The 17,002-nt window shown below is 40.9% G+C and overlaps 1 protein-coding gene across 1 annotated transcript; it reads right to left on the reverse strand.

The window, feature by feature from the left end:
* Positions 1 to 337: 337 nt before the first annotated feature.
* On the reverse strand, positions 338 to 1,512 carry prmt6 (protein arginine methyltransferase 6; the record flags this gene model as incomplete). Its single annotated transcript, XM_083901863.1, has 1 exon — positions 338 to 1,512. One exon carries the CDS (start codon positions 1,510 to 1,512, stop codon positions 457 to 459), a length of 1,056 nt encoding a protein of 351 aa, XP_083757989.1. The 3' UTR covers positions 338 to 456.
* Positions 1,513 to 17,002: the final 15,490 nt, after the last annotated feature.

The raw sequence follows: 17,002 nt of genomic DNA on the forward strand, positions 1-17,002 counted from the left end.
TATGAGGTACATCTGTTCAACTGCTCGTCAATGCATATTTCAAAAATCGGCCAAGCACATGGCAGCAAGTCAACGGATTTTTTGGAAAGTAGACATGATCGAGACGACCAAACATCAATTATAACTAAGTGAAACTCATTTTCTGGGATTTGTCAAACCTCAGAAGACCAGACGCTGCACAATATATTGTAAAATATCAACATTAACAATATGGACATTGCAAAGACGGCTTGAAAAGTGATACATGTAGACTCGTGTTACTTGTACTTGCTTTTATTATTTTCATTAGAAGTAGTATTTGTTGTCATGTGTACCTAATAAAGTGGCAAGTGAATGATGACATTTAAGAGGCGAGAGCACTTCTTTGTATTAAAAATAAAAGACAAACGGATTAACTGATTATCAAAATAGTAATTCAATAACTGGTTATTCGTTGGTGCCCCGGCTCTGTGTGTGTCATGGCTGAGCCTCGCTGCTCCAGTCAGGGATGGAAAAGATCTTGGTTTGTCTTTTCTGCTCTCCTATGGTGAAGTCCACACTGATACATATGTGTCTGGCACTGTCCTCCGAGGGAAACATGCTGACCTCACCGCTGACCAACGTGTCCTGCTCCACGCTGACCGGCGCGTCCAGGTAGAGCACCGCCTGCTTCCAGTGCGTGTCCGGTTTGAACGGGGACGTGGACAGCAGGAGCCCCTGCGGCTTGTCTGGGCACGTGAACGTCACAGTGAAGTAAACACAAAACCCGCTCACCGCCGAGCAACCGAACGACTCGCACCTGAAGTGGCCCTTCACTGACCGCAGCTCCTCCGCGGTCACCGAGTACAGGTCGAGCTCGGCGAAGCGGGCCGGGTGCGACAGGACGTCCTCGATGGACACGAAGTTCATCGTGATGTCGGAGTTCATGATGCACTTGCGGGCGAAGTCGGACATGCAGGACATGTCCACGCCGTACTGGTCTTTGACGGTGTACCAGAAGTGGAGCCGGTCCTCCACCACCGGGTCGCAGACCGGTGCGATGTAGAGCTCGGCTTTGCTGGGCAGGATGAGGCCGCCAGGCTTCAGCCACTTGTCGCGCGCGTACAGCACCGAGTTGAGCATGGACTCGTGCAGCAGCGCGTACCCCATCCACTCACTCACGATCACGTCCACTGGCTCGGGCAGATCCACGGTCTCCACCGTGCCCCGGATCACCTCGATGCGGTCCTGTAGGTTATTCTGCCGGACTATCTTGACCGCCTGCTCAGCGATGGAGCAGGCCTCCACAGCGAACACCTTCTTGGCTCCGGCCTGTGCACAGAACACGCTTAAAACGCCGGTTCCTGCACCCACGTCCAGGACCACTTTGCCACGAATCAGCTCACTGTTCCGTTCAATCGCCGTCCGGTAAGTGTTGGTGCGGACGTAGTCGGCGATCATCTCCTCGTGTATCGTCACATCGGAGTAGCTGTCAAAATAAAGCGTATCCTGACGGTTTTTATCTAATTTTCTCTTCTTCACACTGTGAGACATCTTCACTGCTGATCCGTTAACCGTGCTCTCTGTTTGGTTCAGTCGCGCCACTTCCGCACTCCCAACTCTGGGACATGTAGTTTTTCACGGCGAACAGTGCACGAGAGACATACTCGGAAAGACTACAATTCCCACAGCACTGTACGGTTGCTGCGTTCAATGTCAAGAAAAATGTAGTAACTATGAGGTTCGACTAGTACAATGCATTACACTTTTATTCATCACACTTTTATTCAAAGCTACAGACGAAATAAAGCTTCAGTACAACAGGATCGTTTTTATTTAATGCTTTTTTGTTTGTGTGTTTGTTTACTGTAAGTTTACCATGTTAACTGACTTTGTTTTGAGAAAACATGGCCCACAACCTCACCGTCTTTTAAACACAGTGTGTTGCTGAGGCACAGCTCCCAGTGAGGTGATAGAATATAATATATGCTTGCTAGCAATATTTTTTTATAACAGTAATAATAAGATATTTGGTCATAATTATCCCATTATTAAATGTATCACATACAACATTCAATAAAATATATAAATACACTTGTTTGGGCCCGAGCCACACATGGCAGTGGCCAAAACGGCTCCTGGTACGAATTTTAATTACAGTTGTCCACACTATTATTTTGATGCAATTTAAAATAAATGTCTATTTTTTTATATTAATACATACATTTTGCATCATAAATAGTATTATTAAGTAGATGCCATATCATGATGCAATATTGTGAAAAAAAAATGTTTCTCTCTTTTTGCTCTCTAGGCCGGCCCCCTCTTGATCAGAATAGATGCGCATTGGCCCCCAGGTCATTTGAGTTTGAGACCCCTGCTCTAAAATATCTGTGGATTCTGGAAGAGGATGTTATGAACACACTATAAAAGTCCAATTGCTTCTGTGTTTATAACTATGATGTATTAGTCCCCCCCAAGTATATCATATTTAATTAGTGTTTTTAATTAAAACAACCACATGAGTGAAGTTTCTGTCAAAAACGGAGTTGATAAGTTTCAATGCCCATTATGGAAATCATGCCCCTTTTGTATTGGGTATACACCGTATACCAGCTTATCACATAGACTACACCACTGATATAAATGATGATGGAGAGTTAAATCTATAAGACAAATTGCAGAAGAATAGATAAATGAGAAAATGTTATTTAAGGGTTTGAGATGGGAGATGCTCTCCTCCTCTGAGGCGAGTCTTGACAATAGACAATAGAAACAATAGAGAAGACACATCTGCTCTGATTGTAATTGTCAGTTTGTGTGTTACACTAATTACTAACTAACTTACACTAATTAAAAAAACAAAAGCAGTCTGCATTGTGATATTGGCCGGAACCATGTGTTATAGTTTGACTGTGCTTAAAGGACAAGGCCTGACAGTCATAGATAATCAGCCTAATCTCCTGGAAAACAATCCTTTTTTTTTTTTTACTATTATTACTTTATTGCAAACCATGAGAAATGTTGTTTTTGTCAGAATCAACACACAGAGAGATTGATAAACTGAGATGATCAAGAGTTCAGAAGGTTGCAATCCCCACTCCATAGTATTGAATTGTCAAAGAAACGAGCAGAAATATAACACGATATGATCAACCTGATTATTTAAAATGATCATAATAGTATCCAAACCTCTGATCATATACTCAACAAAAATATAAACGCACAAACTTGAAATGGTGAACAAAAATAGAATGTCATGACATTTTCTCAGATTCTAGTCCAGTGTCACTTGGCCACTCCTACAATCTCAGATTGAGTATTTCAACTCACGAGAGTCATGGAGCATGGCAGAGTGGTGGTCAATATGCGTGACCAGTACACAGACACTCCTTATTGTCTGGTCAATAAAAGGGCACACCAAAATGTGGACTTTTGTCACTTGTCAATATGCCACAGATGTCACAAATCATGAGGGAGCGTGCCATTGGCATGCTGAGTACTGGGTTGAGCGTTACAGCTGTGGCAACACAACTGACTGTGAGTCATTCCACGATCATTCCAGGCCATGATAGACAACCTAGTGATGTCCATGCGTCGCCGGTGTACCGTTCTGTGTGAGGCTAATGGTGGACACACACGTTACTGAGGTTAGTGAACTTACTCCAGGACTTTTGTTTTGAAATTGATCCTAATGCTCGCAAATTAAAGCCACTTTATTGATAAAGTTGTACTGTTATTTTTGGATAATTACTCTGTTTTGTCACATAACAATAACTACACATTTTTTGTGCGTTTATATTTTTGTTGAGTGTAGAAAGAGTATATGTTTTTTTTGGATCAAATGATGCCCACCTGTCTAAGTAGCATTGAACGCTTCTACAAACACATAGTTGGTGACCAACCGGTGCCACACAGTGCAGCTGGTCAGATTTCTGTTTGACTTGACTCTGACTCGCTGTGACATCGCACACATGTAAACAATATCCTCACAGGATCAGAGCAGCTGCACGTATACAAAGCCAGATGCACTCACAGTCATTATCCAATGGACTGCAAGAGGTCAGGGTATGAAAGGACAATGATATAACTTTTTTATAAATATGTGTAATAAAACACATAGATAGAGCAGGCAGGTGTGGTCGAACATATTGGATATTTTGCATAATATTCGATCTGTTGGCTATGACAGTTAACATCAGTGTTTTTATCCTGTGCAGTGGTCCTGTTTTATGCTATTTGTGCTATTTCATTCATTTTAACAGGCCTACATGGGAATCTGAGATATATATATATGTGTGTTTGTATATTGTATATATGATGAAATGAACAAAACAGAAAAATCAGGCATCTTTTTTGTACAATATTATTTTGTGATACTACATACTGTACTTCTGTTCTGTTCAGCCATTTGTTTAATGTCTGTAAGCTGATTTTTTTTTAAACCGTGTGGTTAAAAGTCTCAAACACTCTCATATCACTATGTTCACTCAGAGAGGTCCAGATTCTACAGTCATCTTACTCTGTGAACTATAAAGATAATAAATCAGATCTTTGGACGTATTTCCACCTCATTGTTTGAAATGGCTCAGAAAATTATCAGTATGAAAACCTGGAGTTGCATGACCTTCTATCACCACCTCTCCAAACACTGCTAAAGAGAACAACTTTTTTTTTTTTTTTTAGTTGTAACCCTGTCATTTTAAAAATTGATTTCACAAGAAAGTCAGTGAGTTTAAAATATTTTACATGTGAGATCAAACATCAGAGTCAGGCTAGAAGCATCAATTGGACCAACAACAAATCCATAAAAAGTGCAAATAAACCAGGCAAAGAACATAACTTTGTTTAAGGATACAGAGTTTGTTTGAAATAAAGGTCATTCCAGGACTAAGGACTATACTATACTATACTATATACTACTATAACAGTCAGCCCACTGAAACCTCCATTAACTGCAGTTTGATGGTGCATCTTCTTGTCTTTTGCAGGTTTTTAAAACCTGAGTAGAAGTAATCTGTAATACAGATCACTCTCATCAATGAATGTAGGATCCAATCATCTACATATAGTGTCCATCAGATAGCTTCTTAAAGTCATAGCAGGCAGAACACAGCTGCTTGTGGATCAGCTCTCCTCTCTCTTGAAGGCGTTCTCATGGGACCCTCCATTTCAGAGATATTTGACAGAAGATACTGTACAAATGAGCAGGAGCTGTATCCCATTTATGAACATGAAAAGAGAGAGCGAGAGAAGGAGGAAGCAGTTTCACAGGAGAGACATACAACAAGGCACAGGGGTAGTTTGTTGTTTTCTTTTTAAAACAAGAATTTAATGCAGAAAATCATTGTGTGTGGGGTGTGTATGTGGGGGATACACATTTCCATGCTTCCTTCAATGCTTCCTTCAAAACAGTGCTACATCAGGCAGAATGTGTGCATCTCATATTTCAAGTCTTTTCTAACTATTTAGGGAATAAAGCACAAAAATTATTCCACATGAGGTGAAATCTTTTCAGCTTGAGTAATGGAAACAGCAGCCATCAAGGGAAAATAAGCCATTCCTTTGTAGTAAACACTGACATTGTATTTCAAGCTGACTTTTTCCCTTCTGGATACATTTTAATAATGTTGGACCAGAAACACACAAAAAGCAAACATTATCTCAAGAAGCAGTGTGATCCCCTAAGTGAGCTTAATATCAAAGCTATAGCCACCCACAAACATTTGGTCAAAAGCAAAATTGGACCAAAAGCAAAGGAATCTCCAATATGATGGAAGACCTGTCTGTGAAACATAGACAGTGGAATATAAATTATGATTCTGTACACTTGGGTGGTCTGCAGGTGTTGTAGCTGGTAGACAAAACAGGCAGACGTGCTCGAGCTCAAGGTCAAAGCAATGCCAGCACCAAATATTGACAAAACCATACAGTATTTATTATTTACTATATAGTAAATACTACAGTATTTACCTGTATCTTACGCTATGGCCCCCTTTAAGGCCCTGGTATACTTCCACACACATGCTGCACACACCGCAATCCCACTTTGTCATTGGCGGTGGTACAAGTCTGGGTGCAGGGAACACAAACTGTCCTTCCTATAACCTAGCCAAGTAGCTCTATTAGTATGACTGTTTAATGAACTAGTGCAGTGCCTGTAGGAAATATGTATTCCTATAGTGGGAGCTGAAGAAGATTTCTCAGTGATGGTAATGTAATGCCAGTGCTTACCCTAACCCCATCAGCTAGTTGCAGCTACGCTAATGCTAATCGAAAATAAAAACATTTGCGTTGTGCCTAATGAGGTTGCACAGTGTTTGTATTATGTTTGCTCTATCCTAATGCTAATTGTAGTCTCGCTAGCGTACCTTTGGAGACAGGTTCGTCAAGATAGCCGCAAAGTAGTAGCATGCTAATGCAAAATAAATATGTGCTTGCGTATCGGTGAATGGACACTGACTTCATCGTTTCAGTACAACAATAAAAATGTCTCACCCACCGTGAGGACAGTCTCTTCACGTCCACCTCCCTGCGCCAGACAGCGCAGCTGCTGCTGATGAGCCGCTGCCTGCCAAAGTGCAGCGTGATAAATCAGTGAAAATTAAAATTCCTCCAAAAAATTTGAAAATCAAGGATGCACACCATCGGGCCATGCTCAACCCATATCCAAAGTCTTAGGGCGATCTAACTAACGGTCAGAGAGATATGCCTGTCACAGACAGACAGACAGACAGACAGACAGACAGACAGACAGACAGATGCAACTTGCTTTATAGATAAGATGGTGAAATGCGATATAATTACTTAATCCTTCATTATAACTGCAATTGTAGAATTATATCACTCAGGTTAAAAAGTAAAAGTGCATTGTCAACAACAATTCTGTGAAGCCTGTATTCAGTGCCAGCTTTCAAGCATTTTTAGGGTCCAGTGTGTAACATTTAGAATATTTTATTGGCAGAAAAAACATACTTCCCAAAAGTAGGTTTGTTGTGAGTTTATTTTCACTTTTTCACCCAAAATAAAGTTTTTCAAGTCTTAGAATAAGCCTTTTATGTACACTTTAGGGTTGCGCTCCACAGAGGCCGACATCGTGTGCTGGTCTTTCTCTACAGCATTTCAAACAGACAAACCAACCACATACATTTTGAGGCGTACAGTGCAAACAATAAAGAACAGCTCCGCATTCAAAATCTGATGTGAAAACCAATGAAGAATAAGTAGGAAATGGAGAAGACCTATTTGTTGCATTCTGCAATCTCACTGCATGTCACCAATCTTACACACTGGACCATTAACTCACGCCGCAATTAGCAACAACGATATGTTTAATGTTTATTTCATGATGGTAAATTAACTATGGTCGATATATAGCCGAGAAGTCCTGGTGGCTAACTTACGCATCTGTCCACCTGCTCGATCTGTCCACTCTTAATATAATACTACATCCATTACGTATAAAGGGCACACAGCATGCAGTGTTGGCACTAAAAGTTGACAGGAGACATAAATCATAGGATATGGAATAATTTAATATCAACAATTATTCTTTGTGTATTTCCCCACAGTATACATACTACACACATCACACAACCAGTCAGTCTCAAACACTGTCTGCGAATTCATTCCTTTCAGTGCATTTCCTGACTCTGAGGTAAGTGCAGGCTTTGTGGAAAAACGCCACATAGTTGCACAGATTTACAGCTCATACTGTTTAATTAAACAGTTCCTGTTTACACAACTAAATCATCACCATGAAAACAACTGATTATTGGTTCTAAGGCATGGCAGAGGAGTTCTGTGTGATTGGGTTCCAGTTCTTTCATTGGGGCTGAAATAAAACCAGAAAAAATGGAGTAGAAAGCTTGTGAGGTGAAGGTTGGTCAAGCATGGCAGGAAAAGGAGCAAGAACCTTTCCTTTTTGACAGTGAGAGGTGTCGTGTAAAAATCTATAACGGCTTCCTTTTCCCTCCTCCACGCTCATATCAAGTTCTGAAGATTGTGAAAGTAGAATTTGTACACACACTTACACAAACCTAGACACATACTGGCCACTTTATTAGGTATATAGGACATGTACTGCAGTGGCAGGAGTTGTGCATTCAGAGCACTCATACCATGGCTATATGAGTGGATATTTGAGTTACTGTTGCCTTGGACATTTTCTCTTTTTCAGATCATTCTCTGACAAGCCTACCTGGCATCAACAACTATGTTTAAAGTCACTTATTTGACCTTTCTTCCTCATTCTGATGCTTGCATACGTTATCGATCATGATAATAATGCAGAAATTGAAATAAACATTAAGTGAGACTTAATGAAAATACAGTATCACTAAAGAGGTGGACAGTATAGGGGCACAGCGTGTGGGCTCTTTGTACTGGAAGCCCCTCAGCAGCTGTTCTTTTTTCTTGGCCAGATGCTGTCAGTGTGCACAGCCTCATGGGAGCTGTGTGCATCCTGTCAGTGCGACTGGACTTGTCAGCTGCTGCAACACACGCACACACAAAACAACACAACCCTGCCTGCTTAAAAATGCATACACACATGCATGCACAACCACCTGAATTAATGGCCTGTAGTTACACGCATGCATATACTGCACAGAATAGTGCATATGCAGTTGTATGCACAAACGTGCACACACTGCCTTCAGTTGTGGAGGTGTGGTGTCCGAATCACCCATTATAGAGGTAGGCAGACTGCAGAGCAACAAATACTAAGGTGGATTGGCTTCATATTGATCGTTTGCAGGGATCAATGGCTGCCTACTTTGATATCTCTCTCTCAGAGAAAGAACTCCCATCTGTAAATGTCATAACATACTTTCAATATCTCCTTCACCCTCTTACTCACCAGTTTCCCATGGCAAACATGATGTATCTAATCCAAAACACAGTTTCTCACATTCATTCATTTGGGTTTGCCTTTTTCTAGGACCGTTATCTATTTTCATGCTTTGACATCTCGCTATAAATGGACACAGAGTGTGCCAGGTCCAGAGAAAAGTTGTAGCAATGGTCACAACTAAACTTCCTGCAACTAATTCACACTAATAACACAAGCATACAACCTGGAGAAGAAGTGTGATGAAATGGAGAAGAAGTGCGATGATGCCTATTTTTAAGAATAAGGGAGATGTTCAGAATTGCAGTAACTATAGAGGACTAAAGTTGATGAGCCATACAATGAAGTGATGGGAAAGAGTAGTGGAAACTAGACTGAGAGCAGAAGTTAGCCTAGAAAGAGTACTACAGATGCAGTATTTGCTTTAAGAATGCTGGTAGAGAAATACAGAGAGGGTCAGAGGAAGCTGCATTGTGCCTTTGTAGATCTAGAAAAAGCATACGACAAGGTGCCAAGAGAAGAACTATGGTACTGTATGAGGAAGTCTGGAGTGGCAGAGAAGTACGTTAGACTGGTGCAAGACATGTATGCGAACTGTGAGGCAGTGTTGAGGTGTGCTGTAGGTGTGACAGAGAAGTTCAAAGTGGAGGTAGGACTACATCAGGGATCAGCTCTGAGCCCCTTCTTGTTTGGAGTGGTGATGGACAGGCTGACAGATGAGATTAGACAGGAATCTCCTTGGACTGTGATGTTTGCAGATGACATTGTGATCTGTAGTGAGAGCAGAGACCAGTGGAGGAAAAGCTCGAGAGGTGGAGATGTGCTCTAGAAAAGTGAGGAATGAAGGTTAGTCGCAGCAAGACAGAATACATGTGTGTGAATGAGAGGAACCCAAGTGGAACCATGAGGCTACAGGGAGTGGAGATAATGAAGGTGGAGGATTAAGTACTTTAAGGTCAACAGTCCAGAGCAGTGGAGAGTGTGGAAAAGAGGTGAAGAAACATGTTCAAGCTGGATGGAACGGGTGGAGAAAAGTGTCAGGGGTAATGTGTATGTTGCAAGTTTCATCATAAGGAAAGGTATACAAGACGGTGGTGAGACCAGCGATGCTGTATGGTCTAGAGACGGTGGCACTGAGGAAACGACAGGAAGCAGAGCTGGAGGAAGCAGAGATGAAGATGTTGAGGATCTCTTTGGGAGTGACAAAGATGGATAGGATAAGGAATGACTTAATCAGAGGAACAGCACATGTTAGATGTTTTGGAATGAATGAGAATGAGATGGTTTGGTCATGCACAGAGAAGGGATAGTGAATATATTGGTAGAAGGATGCTGGGGTTGGAACTGCCAGGCAGGAGGTCTAGAGGAAGACCAAAGAGAAGGTTTATGGATGAAGTGAAAGAGGACATGAGATTAGTTGGTTAGGGGTGCTGTGGCAACACCTGAAGCCGAAAGGAAAAGAAGAACACAAGCATACAACCACAACCACACTGGGCTCACTCGTGTTAGCCAATAACGTCACAGGATCTTGGCCCTGTCAATCCAGAGCATCCGGGAATTAGTTAATTAATGACATCCCTTTTCCTGCAGACTCACATCCTTTGTATCACTTACATTATTACGCTGCAATTATATTAAATGACTAACATCCCACATATTACAGTTGTTATGCCAGCATTGGGGGGGATTATGCTGACTCCCAGACAAACCCACTGTGCAATTTGTAAAATGAAAATATTGTCTGTTTGATAAATACGTAAACGAGTCGATGTGGTGTTAAACAATGTGCCAATATTCTACAGACACAAAATACACACCATAATGACAAATTAATGGTCTGTACGACTGGAAGACACATGAAGTCTTTAGAGGAATAGTGACATTTTAGTAAATGGCAAATGGTTTGTATGTATATAGTACGTTTCTAGTCTTGACCGCTCAAAGCTGCTTTAGACCACATTTTTGCAAATTCACCCATTCACTCACACAGTGCATCTATGTGCAGCACATTTTCTATGACTCAACTTTCATACCCATTCCAACACTGGGGTTTGTGGAGGCAAAATTATATAGTTGGACTGGAAACATCCAGATGAAGCTCTGATGTGTTTGGTTCCAACTAAAAAAAACTATACTAAATACTATACTATACTATACTATAAACTATATTACCGACTAACAAGTTGAAGAGAAACTGAGCTGAGACTTTTGGATGACGTTAATGTTTGGGAGCGAGGGTCGGAGTGAATCCTCTCCCAACTTGGTGTGTTTTTGCACAATGGTTGGTAGTCAGGACAGTTATGCAACACGTTTTTCCAGGAATAAGAAGGCCTTCCAAATAACACACACACGCATAAGCTAATCCCATACACACATTGGTGCACATGGACGTGGACGTGTATAAAAGAGCGCTTACATTTTAGATCGAGGGAGGCTAACATGTATATTGTAAATAAAGCTTTGCCCTGCTTAGCTGTAAATACTTCACATCTGTGTGCATTGTCAATTATTTTCTTCACAACACTGCAAGTATATTAAATTATTAACATCCAGGATATTACAGTTGTTATGCCAGCATTGGGGGCAGGGGTGGGGGTTTACACTGACTCCCTGACAAAGCCACTTCGCAATTTGTCTGTGCATGTGTGCGTTTTGTTTGTTAATGAAGGTTAGTTGATACATACATAAATAAGTAGATGTTGTTAGTCCCATTGTGATTCCACAAATACAAATTTATGGTGCATGAAAATAACGTTCCAATATTTCACAGACACAAAGTACAGACAATAATGACAAATGAACAAATTAAAAGTTAATTTATAGAAAGTAAATGGCAAATGGTTTGTATTTATATTACACTTGTCTAGTCTTGATGACCAGTCAAGCCCACATCGGCATGTAGACTAGCGGAGCTGGGAATCAAACCCAAAACAACCTTCAAGTTGAAAGACAACTCGCTCTACCACTGAGCTACCGTCGAAAGGTATTCACTTTTTTTGCCAGAAGTCAGATGCTACAACTAATAGCACCTGATAATGCCTGTGTGCTCCATATGAAGCTCCAGCCAGCAACTGGTTAGCTCAGTTTAGCATACAGATATTTCAGTCTGGATTAAAAGGGCTGATTGTTTGACTAAGACACTGTATCATATTTGGAGCTGTGTCAAAAACATGGCGGAAGTCCAGAGATCCAACCCTCCACATCTGTGGGCAGTAATGCTCTAAATACAGTAGAGCTACAACTAACAACTATATATATTTTTTTTTATAAATTATTAATCTTTATTTCTTTGGTCCTTAAAGTAGTGAACAATGTTGATTGGTGTTTCCCAAACCTCTAAACGTTTCAGTTTTAATGATTTATTTGTCAAATAAAGACAAATCTGCTGACGCAAATACAGGTTGGTCTTTGAGATTCTGGGAGTTTTTTTTTTATTCCTTGACTCTTTGACTAATTCTGCTGCATTTCTACAGTTACATCAGGAGTCCAACATGGTTGAACACCAACTTCAAACCAGCGAAAAATCATTCCTGTCTCTATTGTCAATCTCTGACAGGAGAGCAATTCATATGTGTGGCAAAGGAAGCCCACAGCACAAGGCAAAGGGCAGAGGAGGAGCTGCAAATTATACATTGAATGTAAAATGTGTTTCCCATGAGAGGATCAATTCTTCATGGATGAAAATGATGGCATTTGTGTAATGCCTTTATAGGCTTTCAGTCATTCTCTCATGAGGAGGACATTAGAGCCCTGTCAAATCAAGCAGACACATGACTGATCACTGTGTGTAGTTACAGCAGCTTAGCTTAGCTTAGTTTAGCAAGACTGGAAAGCGGAACACATATTGCCTCTGTCCTACAGTTCATTTACACCTGCACCTGAAATATGATATGTCATACTTTTTATTGACTGCAAGAAACTGGCACTGGTGCCAATCCTAGCTGACATAGAGCGATAGGCGCGGTAAACCCTGGACAATTTGCCAGTCCATCGCAGGGCCACAGAGACAAATTCACACTCACACTTATGGTCAATTTAGAGTGTGACAATTAGCCTAAATTTGCATGTTTTTGGACTGTGGGAGGAAACCGGAGAACCCAGATAGTACCTACATTCTTAGAAATAAGGGTTCCAAAAGGGTCCTTCTACAAGAGCTGAGGTTTTTTCTGGAACCATTCTGAAAAACCCTTTCCCGAAAAAAAGGGATTCTTGGTAACACTAATGGTTCCAATAAGAACTATTTTGATCCAGAGAACCCTTTAAAACCCCTTTCCTGAATAAAGGTTTTAAACTGGTTCTTGGTGGAACCTTTATAAAAAGGTTATACCTGAAGCCAAAAAGGGTTCTCTAAGTAGAACCTTATATGGTTCTACTTAGCACTTTTATTTCTAAGAGTGTACGCACACGGGGAGAACAGAGTTTTCCCCCCAGTTTCTAGTGGAGGCATTCTTTTTTTTTAACCTGGTTAGCTTTCCACCTGAGTGGTGCTGGTGTGGTGTTTAGTACTGATGCTTCACAACGACAAGGTTCTGGACCCCAGAGTAACATTTGCATGTTCCCCCTGTGCCTTAGTGGATTTTCTCTACTAGTTCAGTATGCATATTTGGCTTAAATTGAATGTGGTAGGTGTGAATGGAATAGTTTGTCTCTGTATGTTGGTCCTGTGATGTCCTGATGTCCAAGGACTGATTCCAGGTCTCCCTCAAAGAATAGGTGGTATGATGATGGATGGATGGTGGATGGTAGTCTCAAACTAACAGAGCAGAGTGTATTGTGTACAGTGTTGAACTAATTACTGAGAGTTACAGAACATGCTTTCTTATAACATGCTCTGTGTGTCTAACATGAGCTGACACAGCCATAAACACTCCCTGTGTGGGGTCACTGCTTTGTCTCAGCAGTGAGTCTCTGGTCATTTAGCCAACCATCTGTTCATTTCATCCGTTACTGTATGTCACACTGGAATAAGACAAAACTGCATTGAAAAATGATGCATGTCACTTCTGTTGTTTGGAGTTCGTCTGAGCAAGACAAGTGGTACAATTTGTTTTAATCCTGCTGTGTTGTGTGTGTGTGTGTTTTTTTTTTTTTAATGAATCAGATCAAATCTGGGCCCACGGTTGGTGTAGTGGTTAGCACTCTTGCCTTTGCAGCAAGAAGACCCGGGTTCCTGGGTTCGAGCCCCGTTTGGAACAACTTCGGAACAAGGGCCTTTCTGCAAGGAGTTTGCATGTTCTCCCCGTGTGTGCGTGGGTTTTCTCCGGGTTCTCCGGCTTCCTCCCACAGTCCAAAAACATGCGATATGGGGATTAGGTGAATTGGTCACTCTAAATTGACCGTAGGTGTGAGAGTGTGAGTGAATGGTTGTTTGTCTCTATGTGGCCCTGCGATGGACTGGCGAACTGTCCAGTGCCGCCCAATGTCTGCTGAGATAGGCACAGCACCCCCGCGACCCTCTGGTGGAGGAAAAAAGCGGTAGATAATGGATGGATGGATGGATCAAATCTGATGACACATAAGCAGCACACTGTGTGGTCAATGTAAACATTAAAGAAAGACAAATGATGGACTGAGATGTGCCACGGGCACGCCATTAATTGGTTTATGTGCTAGTTTCACTTTCAAAAACATAAAGGAAAGGTTCTCTAAGTGTGATTTATACCACATAGTGGTACTTAATGTGACAGGGGACTTACAGAAAACTGTAATGAGTAATGCCTGTGCTTGGACAATTTGCATCATCTTCACTCTTTCTTTGATGCCACTTTACCTCCTGTGTTCTGCTGCCAGTTCTAATTGTGCTGGTGTTCTGGGCCAAGTTCAAGTAATTCACTGGGAAATAATTAATTTGGAAGAGTTGTCACCTGCCATGATTAGGCCCATTATTTGTTTACAGCCTCCGAGGCAGTGTGTTAGTACAACCTTAGTATGATAACTTAAAGAGTCAAAGGAACACTATATATATAGCATTGGACAAACAAAGGATGGAGAGGTCTTTAAATAATGACATACATCACTTACAACAAGACCCACGCAACGCAATGAAATGTTGAAAGCTTAACAGACCGTTCAGTTTTCTTGTAAATCAAAAAGACTTTGCTGTTAAAACATTCAGGGATTTTGTTGCCCTGCCATTATTCAAGGTCACAAGAAGTCCGACAGCAGTGTTCTCAACTTCATTTGTGTTATTTTCCCTTCAATAAATAGAGTGAGACAACTGCCTGTACTTCTGAGGTGATAAGATCCTCCTGGCTTGTTCTTTGTGCTGACCTTGGATGCTGCAAAGTAAAAATCAATGCTCTTTCAGAGGGACAGAAGACCGTATTCACTTTCTGTTAAAGTACTGATCTCCCACAGAAGACAAGACAGGGGAAGAGGAAACCTGCGGTGTTAGTGAGTGCATGTCAGTGGTGGGTCTATCTGAACAGATAGACTCAGACACAGGTATAGACATTAAAGAAGAGGGTCAGTGATACTGGCACTCAGGTATTAGGTGGTCAGGTTCATTTATCTCAAATCAAACCTGCCTCCCTCTGCCTTTAGGGGCTCTTAGCATGTGCGCACCAAACCGCAATACCAAATCTCTAGCTGCTGTAATGATAAGTTTCTCATTGAAAGTGAATGAATTTACCACTATCTGTCCTAGGGAGGGATTTTTTTTTTTGTTTTATAGTCAGCATTTCTTTTGGGTTCCCAGCATTATGTCTAGATGCAGCAGGAGGTTCAAATAAACCCACTGTCAACTACACATGCCCCACACAAAGCAGTAGACACACAAACACTAGCTACAAACTAAAAAGGCCATTTTTTTTACATGAAGTTGGTGTTGATGATATAGATGATAATATGTTAAAGGTGGTTTCCACAGCTCAGTTCATGAAGAGTTTAAGAGAGATTTATAGAATCCCATACTACTCAAAATGATCTGAAGTATCAGTGTGAGCCTTTAAAAAGCTCTATTGATACATTATACATGAAAAGCATTCGTGATAGAGATGCAGTAATAATTCATTTTTCAAAATTAACATCTGCAAAATGTCTAGGACAATAAATCAAGTGCATTTACTGTTATGAATAGTCTCTCTTAAAGATCTGTTTCAATGTGATATATATACTGTATAGGTCATTTTATGAATTAATATATATATATTTTTAAGTCAAAACACTCATTGTACAAATGTCTGTTCAGATAAAAAAAAATCCTGAATGCTTGAAGATACACAACATAAACTTGATTAGATTATTTTACAAGTTTGTTGAATGTTTTTCTGACTTAACTGAATAGAATGAAGACTTTTTAATATCTATTTAACAAAGATTTCATTGCAAGAACAAAACTATGCTCCAGTAGTGCACAAAGGTGTACTTCTGTAGTGCTATAGGCTGCTCTGACAACCAGATTTAGATGTATAGAATTGCTTTCCCCCGACCAAATCAGAAAATCCATGCAAGCACATTAGCACAACTGCTAATTGCTAGGCTGTGTGTGTCTAATTGCACACATTGATCTGTCCACAGCCTCCGTCAGCTGAAATGGAATTGTGAAATTAAAGCACTTATTTGGACAGAAAAAAAGGATTTCATGCTGCAGTCGGCCTCAGGATTCCAATATAATGAATGGAGCCTAATGCATAGAACAGAGGTGGATTTAGTTCAGCGATATAGCATTAAGTTTGTGTGATGCGTGCTGTTTAAATTCTGCATGAATAATTCAAGTGTCTGAATGTGCCCTCTGCACTCCCACACCCTGAACACCTCTGGAACTAATTTGTTAATCCATCCTCGCTCTTCACATTTTTTTTCATTTTCACCTCGGATATTCCGCACAAAGGGAATCTGATTCCACCGCTGCTGAAATCTCAACAGCCTATTGTCCAGAGAATGCACCCACTCCTATTATGTATTATCTTCGACGCTGTCATGATTGTGTTTTGGCTGTTTGTGATTTTGTTAATTTGTTTTCAACACTGCATCCAATCTATGGAATCATCCGCCATGCATTTTATAGATTGTAAGTAATGCCTCACAACAGTATGTATTGTTTAGAGCCAGCAAACATCAGATGCGATTCTCAAAAATGTGTTTTTATCCCATCATTTTGAGTCAGGATCCTCCCCTCCACAATCACTCATGCCACTTTTCCACTACATGGTTCTGGCATGACTCGACTCACCTTGGGGGGGCTTTTGTGCT

The sequence above is a fragment of the Microchirus variegatus genome, assembly GCF_963457635.1.
Source record: "Microchirus variegatus genome assembly, chromosome: 15".
NCBI lineage: Eukaryota > Metazoa > Chordata > Actinopteri > Pleuronectiformes > Soleidae > Microchirus > Microchirus variegatus.